At 49.3% G+C, this 12,216-nt stretch overlaps 1 protein-coding gene across 3 annotated transcripts in view; it reads right to left on the bottom strand.

The window, feature by feature from the left end:
* Abr (ABR activator of RhoGEF and GTPase) overlaps positions 1-12,216 on the bottom strand; it is a 198,132-nt gene that overhangs the window by 138,934 nt on the left and 46,982 nt on the right. Inside the window, exon 1 of one of the 3 annotated variants that reach the window (XM_034504805.1) lies at positions 5,881-6,270. The exons of the other annotated variants lie outside the window; for them this stretch is intronic. Within the exon in view, the coding sequence (XP_034360696.1) occupies positions 5,881-5,941 (61 nt within the window). The 5' untranslated portion in view covers positions 5,942-6,270. Of the gene's footprint in view, positions 1-5,880; positions 6,271-12,216 lie in introns of those variants that run through there. 3 annotated transcript variants of the gene reach the window in all.

The following is a 12,216-nucleotide window of genomic DNA, read 5'->3' as shown; positions in this document are numbered from 1 at the left end:
GATCCATTAAACTCTTACTGCTGCCTGGGAGGCAATACCCAGGAGGAAGAGGTTAGCCCAGCACACTAACAGGATCAGCCTTTCAATCCCATGCAGATAATTACAGCCACATCCTTCCCCAGAATCCCCAAGCAAACCCACAGGTCCCTCATCAACCCTAGGCTCCCCTAGGTACCCAACCCCTTCTGCAGACCTTGCTCACTTCAGGCAAAATGACTCCTCATGTGGCCTAAAGGGACATAAAGGCATGTGAGGGCAGAGACAAGGAAGAGGGGAGTGGACTTGACCAACTAGGTAGCTGCAGAACTTACCCCAGCTAGCCTCATCTCCAAAGGCCAGGTAACCCTGACGTTTTCTAAACAGCCCATAAAGCCAGATTCATGTCTTGTTCTAGTGTGTGACGGAGGAGTAAGAAGAGAAGATAGCAACTAAGCACAGAGGCAGGAAACTGAGGGAGACTAAAGCAGAATTTAGGGACCAGACAACTGGTTGCCCCCAGCATAAAGTGTCATAGGACCATTAGAGGTATCATCTTTTTTTTTTTTTTTTTTTTTTTTTTTTTTTTTTTTTGGTTTTTCGAGACAGTGTTTCTCTGTGTAGACCAGGCTGGCCTCGAACTCAGAAATCCGCCTGCTTCTGCCTCCCAAGTGCTGGGATTAAAGGCGTGCGCCACCATTGCCTGGCAGAGGTACCATCTTAAAGGGCTCTTTCCAAATGCCTTGGAGGTCACAGGAGCAGGATCTAGCATCTGTCATCAGCTTCCAAATGGGTATTAAATAGTCAGTCCATTGCCCTGGTTTCTTTTTTCCTCCCTCCTTACAGAATCTAAAGAAGGTTTTGCCCAAGATTCAAAGCCAACGTAAGACTCCTGCTACCAACCATGGGTCCTCAAGGCTCCAACTGGTTGAGGCAGGCTAAGTCACAGAGCAAAACAACCTAGAAGGGCTCAGGATACAGCTTATTTAGCAGAGTCCCTGTACAGTATGCATGAAACCCTGGTTTACATCTCCAGCACTGTATAAAGCCTGTAATCCCAAGTGTTGGGGAAAGGAGGGTTAAGAGATCAAGACCAGCCTCAGACAGGTGAGACTTCGTATTCCTTTTGACAGCCCTGGAGATAGACAGGCTTGCATGCTTCTCTCAGAGATCCAGGCAACCCTCAGAGAAAAGTGCTTAGTCCCTGAAAGAACATAGTGGGCCATATCCCCACATACTATCTTAGCCCACCATAGCCAAAACCTCACCTGAGGTGAAGGAAATCTGTTATTCTGGAGCCATTTGAAGCCTAGCTCCAGATTTGCCCTAAAAGACTCAAGCTGAGTCAAACAGCTGCAACACAAACATAGCAGAGAAGCCTTCTAATCACAGGCCCTGGCAAAGCAGAGGACTCCCCTGGGGGGTCTCAAAATTCACAACACACTACTACAATTACCAAACACATGTCAGGAAACTCATGAATGGGCCAGATAATGTGTTTCTGGGATTTTTGGTGGAGTCAGGAGTTAAAGGAGCCAAAAAACACAGAAGGAAAATATTTGCTCCCTCTCAGACTCACACCACCAAAAACTACTGAGGGCTTATTCATGAGCTACCAGCTAGGTACTTCCTTAAAAGCAGTGGGTATAGCTGCGTAGAACGTTAGCACAGTACTCTGTCGAGATCAGTGAGCTCACCATATGCAAGGTTCTCACAGAACCTGTTCAATCATGAGGCTGATGAGCCAGGCAGTTCAATGGTGTACCTTATCCTCAAAGATGTTAATAGATATTAACAAATGGATCCACAAGCCACCCCTGAGACATACCACTTTACAGTAGAGTGGGCACAAGGACAGAACAGACTCGTGCCAAGATATATATCATACTTCAGAGAACAGCCTAAGCATCCCACCCTGCCCCAGGACAAAAGGCAACACCTTCCCCACTATCTAATCAACCCCAAGACGCATCTTCCAGCCAATTCTCCATGAGTGTTCTTATCACTTCTTCCTTTTTCCAAATAACAGCAGCAATGGTCATAACAAAGTTTTATTGAACAGATGACCTAATTATTCTGTCAGTCCTACCTCTGAGACTCCAACTGCCATTACAATTATGGACTGATGCTGATGAGAAAGAATGAATTAGTATTCAGCAAAAGAGAACACCCATCTGCAGATGTTGGCTGGGACATAAGGAGCAGTCTGATGGAGCCTGGCTGAGGGAGCTACTCTGATTACGCTCAGTGCTAGTGGTCCTGGGATACACAGAGAACACAGGAGTAGGATGAGACATTGAGTCAGGGTCAGGGTGATCTGGAAATGGGTTCCTATCCTCACAGCCCTTGGCATACAGGCTAAGTCTATACGGGACATGAGAATATCACAACAGATAGTCTTCAATGCTACTGGAGTAACAGGCATTGATTCCATTAGGTGGGGGTCTTGAAACTACAGATGGTCATGCTCTGTCTTCTATAGAGCCCAGGAAAGCATAGGGTTTTGCTTGGCTCAGGAGGGTAGGTATGTATTGCTTGAGATAAATGAGATCAAAATGGCAAAGGAGGAGAGCTTAAACGTAGCCCCGTGCCTCCCTTTTAAATCAATCTAGAGCACATACCTAAAGATTTCCCATCTGAAGAGGAGCTAAATGATGAGCCTGCCTGGTGCACATGTGTCTCAGCCCCGACCTGCTTGGAGGGCTGGCTCCACTTAGGAGGGATGGGCAGAGTTTCAGAGTGTCCTTGTGCTTGTGTTGCGTCACAGAACTTAACTTAGTCCAGACTCCCTCCATGGTACAGTAGAGAGGGCAGAAGTGTCTAGCAGAAAGGGTGACTGATGAAAAGACATAGAGGAATTATGAGAAAGAAAACAAACCCACAGAGAGACTCATACCAGCCACTGCGGAAGAGTCAAGACAAAGTGTTGAGGAAGAACCTTTATAGCCATTATTATATCCACACGGACAATGAGAGGTCAAGATGCAGGAGCTGAGGTGGCTGCACCCTCAACAGCCACTTCAGGCTATCGGGGCCAAGAACCCTGTCCCAACCAGTTCCAGATCACGAGGGCAGCTAGGATCAACCACTTCTCTCTGTGCCTGATGAATCTCCATGACCCAGCCATTCAGGACTCCACTACAAAGAGATGACATTTACAGCTACCACCTTTACAAGGAGTGTATGACGACCATCAATATACTCTGCCATCAGCACACACCTTCTGGCATAGCTGCAGACACCAGAAAGAAGAGACCAAGAACTCCAATGACAAGAAGTCAAGAGAAAGGGGTTGGTGGTTAGTCTGACGGGAGGAGAGAGCCACTAGGTTTAGAGGGAGCCTCAGCCAATCTGGCATAGGCTACAAAACAGGGCCCAAGGTCTTACAGAGACACAGAATGGTGTCAAAGTTATCAAAACCACTTACCCTGCTACATCATTTCAGAGCAACAACTGAGGAGCGTTCTGAATAGACAGGCATTGCCCTGAGTAAGCTCAGACATACTGGGAGACACTCAAGTCCTCCCCATTGGCCAGAGTGTGATCTGAATTCCCCTGTCCTTTATCAGCTATGTGATTTTGACTAAATTTTAAGTTTACTCAACCTCCCTTTTCTGATCTGTAAGAGCTGTGCAGTTTGAAAAGAAGAGGTAGGAAGTACCTGGCACACTCACAACAACCTGGAAAAGCTATGAGTACTCTTACAGAAATGTCACTCACTCTAAGCCTCTATAACTGAATCGCTTCACATCTCTAGGGAGTCACACTGGCTGCCATGTGTACCCCATTTACAATCCTGGATATAGCATTTGTGGGGACCTGTGAGCTTGGTAAGCAAACAGCTTCCACAGAGGCCCAGAACTGCCCCCTTGGAACCACAGAATCATGCTGCCAGGCAAATGACAGCCTGAGTATTTGTTTAACTTAGGTTCTTGTCAAAAAGAAAACTTGATGGCTAACAGCCCAAATATGACTGCATAAAACCTCCCCAGGAAGCCTTCTGTTACAGACTCACAAATCAGGCACTCCGGAAGTAAGCGTACACTATGCAAAGTTAGTGCCCCTGCCCACCACCTCACCATGCAGCTGCCCCAGGGCCTTACAATAGACTAGACAGCTCAAACGCCAAGCTGTCAAAGTGAGAACTGGTTTATAAAGCACCCCTAAAGAAGGGTGCTAATTCCCTTCTCTGACTTTCCTCTAGTCAGGAATTCTCAAGGCAATTTTGCTTCTCAACTCCAGGCTGGGGCTGGGGACTCGGATGATCAAGTTATAGAATCATCCTTAGTAATATAGAGAAAGCCACAAATTTCTTTCCATAGAATTCTATGCTTTGGGAAATAAGGAAAGTGGGAATGGGTTTTGTAGAGAGCCAGAAATATCCAAGAGCACAAACTGCAAATGAATATGAGGCATTGTTATGACTGATTTGCAAGAGCACAGCTAAGCAGAGGTCACTAATCTGTCCTTTGAGTCAGGAGCAGATCTGCATCAGGCCTCTTAACAGATGCGTGTTCCCATTTGCACAGACACACGTGTACACACACACACCACAGCTGTGAGTCCTGACCTTCACCCAATGATGCTGGCCTCTACTGGAAAAGAGCAGATGGACTGGCTGGGTTTGGCCAGGATGGACACCCAGGGGAACCAGATTTGCCTCTTTGATGTTGAAAACCCAAAGCAGAATGAACCATCACAAGGAGAGCTCCTGAGAGGAGGAGGGGTAGGAAACTGGGGAAAGAGGCTGGGTAGAAGATATGAGAAGTGCAGGCCCAAAGGGAGGGCAGAGGCAGCCCCCAAGGGATGCAGAGGGCAGAGCCTAGGTGTTGGGTAATGCAGAGGCTCCAAGGCAAGGCCTCCAGGCTCAGGACATCATCTCCTCTCACCCCTGCAATGTGACTATTAATAAGGAACTCAAGCCAGGTTGACCCTTCAAAATGTCCTTGTTTCATGCATCTAACGTTCAGAGTCACCACCTAGCTGTACCTGCCTCAGAGCTAGGGTGTGCTAACAGAGTAGTGGTATGGGTTCCCAGCATTTCCATAGGTAAGAGCAAATCCACTGTCTTTCTTAGTAGGCCACCAGGATCATCTCCCTACACCACAGAATGCCAATAAGTTAAAGAGGGGGCGGGGAGGGCGACATGGCCAGTGCCACCTAAGGCATGGAGGGGGAGTGGGTGGGAATGGTTCCCATCTGAGTAAGTCCCAGTGATCAACTACACATCCCCCAGGCAGTACAAGAGCATTCACATGATCATGGCTGACTTGGGAGCGAGGGGGTGGAGTACCGAAGGTTTTTTTCCCCCCCTTCATTTGCTTTTCTTGGGGGTGGTGATGGTAGTGCTGAGAATGAGGGTGGTGATGAAGCTGGCAAGAAAGACTGCTGAGCTAAGAGGTTGGCTCTTTCATCCAAATGGCCCCCACAGAGATCCGTACCTACAGTCTTTCTTCCAACCTGATCCCATCATCAACCCGAATCACACACCCGGAATGCCCCTGAGGTAGTAAACTAGAAAGAGCCAAAGACTTTTCCCAAAATGGCTTTCCTGCTTCAATGTGAGGAGAAAAGCTGCCAATTCTGAAGGCCAAGGTAGAGCCCTAAAAAGGACGCTTCCCACTCGCGGAGCGCTAGAGTGATGGGTTACACAACAGGTGGGAGGGGTGACACAATTCCCCCAGCCCCGGTCTGTCTAGCCCTCCCCCCTTAAATCTGCTATGAGGACTCCATAGCGCTCCTCCTCCTCCAGGCTGGCTGCACACCTGGCAGACCATGGCCGCTAACACTCTCCGGTGCCTGAGTGCACCTGGGACCCCGAGGGCAACAGGGTTCCCTCGGAGGGTGCGGGGTGTCCCTCTTACACCCCCCGTCCCCCGCCCAGGAACCCATGGGCACACGTACTGCTGTAGAGGGTGTCGATCCAAGACAGGCGCGGCAGGCCCCGGTGGCTAAGCGGCTCCATGCCAGCAGCTCCGCGCGGCAGAGTCTCCTTGGTCAGATGGGAAACCCGACCCTCATCGCACAACAAAGGAGGGAGGGCGCCGGCGGGCGGGGTGCCGGGAGGGGCGGCCAGACTCGGAGGTCGAAGTTGCAGAGCTCAGGGTGGTGGCGGGAGAGCCAGGGAAACAGGTAGTAGGGAGGAGCTGCCAAGGTGAGGAGAGGGGAGCGCCCCCCGGGAGCTCAGTGCAGGGCTGTGGCAGCCTCAGCGAACCCGCTGCGGATCTGGGAGCCGCGGCCCCGCAGCCCGCGCGCCAACTAGCAACTTCCCCGGGGCTGCGCGGCGCCCGGGGCGGGGGGCGGAGGCGGCAGCCAATCCGCGCGAGGCTCAGCGCGCCCACCCCCAGCCGCAGAGGGCCGGTGGGGTGTGAGAGCAACCCGCAGCCCCACCGATGGCCTCCAGCCGGCGCACAGAGCTCCCGCGGGGTCTCCGGGAGGCGGCGCAGGGCCAGAGGTTCCCCCTCCTCCTCCAGTTGGGCTGAGCATAAATTCTGGCAACCCGCAGACTAGGGAAACCTATGGACCCGCAGGGGTGACATCACCTGCCACCCCAGGATCTCTAAGCACGATTTCGGGGCTGGTACAGGCCCCACCCCTAGACAAGCATGGGCAGCACAGCCTTGGACTGGGTTAACGTCCTGCGCCCCACTGGAAGGCTGGGCCACCCAGGAATTGTTTTCCTACCAAACCTTAAAACACCCCATCTATCCTTGATCTTACAGTGCATGTTTCCCACCACCCACCACCACCACACACACACACCACGGGCTTAAGTAAGGTGAGGCCAGTGGGGTGAGGGTCATCCTCTGGCATCAGAGGTAGGATCTACCTCTTACATGTGCCCCTTTATGGCAGAGAGGCAAATCGAGGTACAGAAGCCACAATTGGACTCTCCCAATTCCTCCAGGAGCCCTCTGGTGATCCCTAGCCTCTGTGCACAATCACATAGGAGTTGAAGGAAGATGGGGGTCAGATGCCTCAGAGAACAGTCTTAAGAAACAAAATTCCAAACAGTGACCTCAACAAGGCTTGGGGGTGGGGGACTGACGACATGGGACCCATAGCAACTTTCCCAACCTCCTTGGGCCAAGTGACTTGGAGACAGAACTGGACTAAAAGGAGTTAGGCTAGGGCGGTCCAGGTCAGCAAAGGCTGCTGCAGCCTGTTTTCTGAATTCTCAGGGAAGGATGTAATCAAGCCCACTAAGGAAGACCTGGGTTAGATCTTTCATATATTAGTACAGTGGCATTTCTAATCATGGAACACTTCCCATGCCATCCCATCCCATCTTCAGACAGCCTAAGCCCTTTTTGGGCTCCAGCCATACAGAGGTTTACAAAGAGTTAAGTTCCTCATAACCTCTAAGGAGGGCAGAGTTGTTAGTACCCACAGGGGCTCCTCCTTATCTCAAACAAGCAAAGACAGTTTTGAGAGGTAGAAGGAGACCCTTGCCTATAAAGAAATTTGTAGCCAGCCTTGTAAACTGCCCAGCTGTCTGGACACTGGCCTCTATAGATGCTCAAGAAAAGCTAGAGACCATTGATACACAGGAGAGAGCCTCTGGAAGGTTCAAGGGTAGATGCTCTTGTGTGTGGAAGCCCCCACAGGTGGCTGCAGCAGATAGAGGCTCTCATGTACCCCTTTAGGTCTAACTCATGTTTTTTGGTTCTGTGGCTTGCTGGCCCTTCCTGCTCAGCTGTTACCCTCCCGACCACCTTTGACTGGCTTATACAATTGGGAGGAGCTAGCCAACACCTAGAGCATGGCAAGGAAGGGGGCTGTGCATCTCCAGCGAGACTATCCAGAAATAGAGTTCCGGGTGGGAGAGGGAGCAAGCAAGCTCTCTGAGGAAGCAGACAGAGAAAGGACAAGGGCGTGCCTTATTCTGCACTTTCTGAAGGCATAGAACCCACGAGAAAGGGAAAACATGCCTGGATACAGCTATCAGCTACAAACCCTCAAAGGCTGCAGCACTGACCCCTCCCACAATACACCACATGATACGCCACAGGGATTTTCGGGCCGGCCACAGCCCCACATCTCCACATCCTGTGCTGATTCTGAGGAGGCCATGGATATACGATTCTATGTGAGTCACATACATTTGCATACATTTCACATTTTTATCCACAAAGGCTTGAGCAAGCTATTTTCAGCATTTTTTTTCCTAGCTAAAATGCTGCAGTTGCTTGCTCTTCTTGTAGTTGTTATAGTTTGCTTTATTCTACATTCTGTCTAATCTTGTCCAGGACTGTCCCCCCACAACAGTGTGCAGAGACAATCTGCAGGCCATAGTGCTAATACTGGCCACTGAATACTTGGTGTCTGTGTGTGATAGATACTAAGATTTTTTTTCCCACGAGGATGATCTCTTGATGAACATCACTGTTACTTCCATTTCCTTTCTTTCTTATCCTCCATTTTCTCCTCACTTTCTTTACGCAGTGCTAGGACTTGAACCCAGGACCACACTCCCGCACGCTACCACAAAGCTCTATCTCCAGCTCTCGCTCTCTCTCTCTCTGTCTGTCTGTCTCTCTCTCTCTCTCTCTCTCTCTCTCTCTCTCTTTGGTTTTTCGAGACAGGGTTTCTCTGTGTAGCCCTTGGCTGTCCTGGAACTCACTCTGTATAGACCAGGCTGGCCTCGAACTCAGAGATCCGCCTGCCTCTGCCTCCCAAGTGCTGGGATTAAAGGCGTGCGCCACCACCACCCGGCTTTCTCCAGCTCTCTTTACCTTTTGAGACAATGTGGTGGTTTGAATGAGTATGGCCCCCACAGGCTCATAAATTCAAACACTTGGTCCTTGGTCAGTGGAATTGTTTGGGAAGGATTAGCGAGTATGGTCTTATTAGAGGAGGTGTGTCATGGGGGGCTAACTTTGAGATTTTAAAAGCTAAGACTAGAGGCCTGGGTTACCAAGCACAGCTCTTATCTTGGTTTTCCAGATGAGAAAACTAAGGTACAGCTCAGTGATCCAAACACATACTGTGGGCTGGGATCTTATGCATGCCACTTCAATGTCAGCTGACTGATAAACCAAGTCACTGAAGGTCCCTGGAAATCTTTGCTGATCCATGAATGCAAGACCATCTGCTAGGAAGCCCTTACAGTTTTGTTCCATAACCATCTGCCCACCTGTTATGTAACAGTTTCTTCCAAGACTGAAACATTCTATCCTGCTGGGAAGCTCCCTAAGCAAGAAGGTAAACAACTTTACCACAGTTTCAGGAAGTCCCAGAAACCGACAAGATTAACTAGGCCCCTTCTTGCCAGAGTAGGCAACAAGAGCTGAGAATTCTGCTGCAAAGAAGATTCAGACCAGCTGGAAGAAGCAGAAGCCAGACCAGCTGCTAGAAGAGGTTTAGACCAGAGTCATTTGGAAAGGACACTCCAACCTTTTGAGCTCCCTGCAAGCTATGCATTGCATACTCCAGGTTTCCCAGCTTTGTGAGTTGGCACCCCTGCTGAGGTGGGCCTTGATGATGCAGCTGTCTTTAAGTCATTTCTGCTCCTGTAAATAACCCCCAATAAAACCTATTGGATCACCAAATTTGATTTTGATGGTATCTGTACTTTGCTCTGCCATTGAGTTCCCTGTCTTGGGTGAGTAATGTGTATTGTGTCTCCCAGGAAAAGTTTTGTCACACAATACCACTTCTGACCTGCTGTCTTGAAAAGGGGTAGTTACTTCAAGAATCTCATCACACGGATTAATTCTAACCTTGTTTACAGAGATAAGTGGGTGGGTCTTGGAACACCTGGGTGACTTGAGACTGACAAAAGCCTCCAGTTAGGTTAAGGGACACTGAGGGCAGAGAAAGGTTGAGAAAGATCCTAACTCACACACTCCGGGAACTAAGGCGTTAAAGGGGCATACTTCTCTGTAGTTTGTCCAAGGCCTGCTATCCTGAAGAGCTCTCTACCCCAGCTATCAGCCCCAATATGTCAGAGCATCAGGGAGGTATCCTTATGAGGGAACCGCTAATCCTCGATGCAGCTAAGTGACTAGATATACAGATGGGTGGAGAGCTCCAAGGCACTGATCAGCATTCGATGCACCACTTCTGACAAGCCCCTAGCAACCATTCTCTGTCTAGTCCTAAGGGCCAACACTCTCTGTATCCCTAACCTGTGCACCCAGCTTATCCTGTCCCCCATCCCCATCCCCATCCCCATCCCCATCCCCATCCCATCCCATCCCCATCCCCATCCCCATCCCCATCCCCATCCCCATCCCCATCCCCATCCCCATCCCCATCCCCATCCCCATCCCCATCCCCATCCCTGTGGTTTCCTGCCTGCTCCTCCCTCATCACAGGATTTAAGGTTAGTTACACAGGCTTGAGTTGAGAGACTCAGTGGAAGACAGATAAAGCCCATTCTGAAGACCAGCAGCCACCCCCTCCCTTATTCTCAGGGGTGCACTACTCATTGCCTCTCTAACAACCAGCACTCATGTCTACCAGCTACTTGGCCAGGATGCAAAATCAGTGATGTTACCTATATATCTCCACTCTTCTTCCTTTCTCAGGTTAGCAACACAGCTTTGCTGGGCACCACAGGAAGGCCCCAAAAGTCTCTGATCACCCAGTGGTCACTGCTAACAAAACAAATGAAAGTGTCTCTATCGCTGGGGCCAAGCAGGAAGCATCAGTGTATATAAACTTCCAGAAGTGCTTACAGCAATGTGACCTCACACATACCAGGGATTTGCCAAAAGCTTAGCTGACTGTCATTCAAAAATGCATGTTAAGCCTGGTGTAGCAATGTATTCATGCCTGTGATTCCGGCCACTCTGAGGGCTGAGGCAGGAGTTCAAATCCTGACCCCCTACCCCTCCCCCTCCCCCAAAAAAAGCTAAGGAGAGGAAACTGCAGTTGGGATTTAATTCGTGAGAATGAACTAATAAAATGCAGATGATGGGTTGGAGAGATAGTGCTTTTCCAGAAGACCCAAGTTTGACTTCTAGCACCCACATGGCAACTCAAACCACCTGCAACTTCGGTTTCCAGGGGATCTGACACCCTCTGGCCTCTGCAGGCACTAGACACATACACAATGCACAGATACACATGCAGACAAAACACTCATAAGATAAAAATAAAAATATTTCAAAATGCATAAAGTTATCAAAATTAATAATAGTTTGCACTGATTAATGCCTAACTGCCAGGTACTGCCAGGGACTGTTCTATAAGCTTTACAAGCTTCCTCTGGCCTGATCCTCACAGAAAGCAAGCAAGAAGGGTGTTATATTGGCCCCATTTCACAGACAGAGATGGAGGCACAGAAAGGTTAGGGCCACTGACCAGCCAGCAGACAGTGACACTTGAAAAGGAATCAAGTCTGGGCCTAGAGTCCACCTGTATAGTGCTATACTGGCCTAGGAAGGAACAAATAAATAAAAGAAGCGTTAAACCCAGGGAAGAAGAAATTGGAGCTGAAAAAAAAAAGAAAAAGAAAAAAAAAAGGCAAGACAGTGTCATTCCAGAACTCCCAGGGGCCACCAATAAGTAAGCAAAAAGAGAACTGTTTCCCACAGAAAACCACATCTATGACAACAGGTCAGATGACCCCTCAGACAAGCTGAAAAACAATCCAATGATTGTTAGGCCAAGTCCCTAGCCCTCTGCTCACCTGCCTAAGGCCAGGCTTAGGCTTTCCAACTTTAGTTTTCATAGGTACAGAAGGTGGAACCCAGGTAGATCAGGTAGATGACCTCCAGGTATCTTATTAGCCCTGAAAGACTGTAAACTTGGCTTTCTCAGAGATCCTGGGGTAGCCTGTTTTTTTGTTTCTTGGTGTGTACTTGTATGTGTGTAGTTGGGTTTTTTGTTTGCTTTTCCTTTGTTTCTTTTTTGAAATAGAGTCAGTCTCACTATATAGGCATAGCTGGTCTAGAACTCACTATGTAGGCCTGGCTGGTCTAGAACTCACTATGTAGGCCTGGCTGGTCTTGAACTCACGGAAAGCGCTGGGATTAGAGGCATGTATGTCACCACGACTGGCCAGTAGCCTGTTTTCACTCCCTACTTCATTTCTTTTTTCCTTGGTAGAGCAAAGTAGCATTTACTGTTCTCAAAATTCATCTTCAGTTCTGAGGTTTGGAAAGAAAAAAATCCCCAAAGCCATGGAGGGGCTCAATGGGTACAGTGCTCACAACCAAGCCTAAGAACATCATGAGCTTTACCCTTGGGACTCACATGGTAGGCAGCAGACTCCCCAAAAGTTATCCTCTG

This window comes from Arvicanthis niloticus, chromosome 6 (assembly GCF_011762505.2).
Source record: "Arvicanthis niloticus isolate mArvNil1 chromosome 6, mArvNil1.pat.X, whole genome shotgun sequence".
NCBI lineage: Eukaryota > Metazoa > Chordata > Mammalia > Rodentia > Muridae > Arvicanthis > Arvicanthis niloticus.
This window is presented reverse-complemented; position numbering and strand designations above follow the sequence as displayed.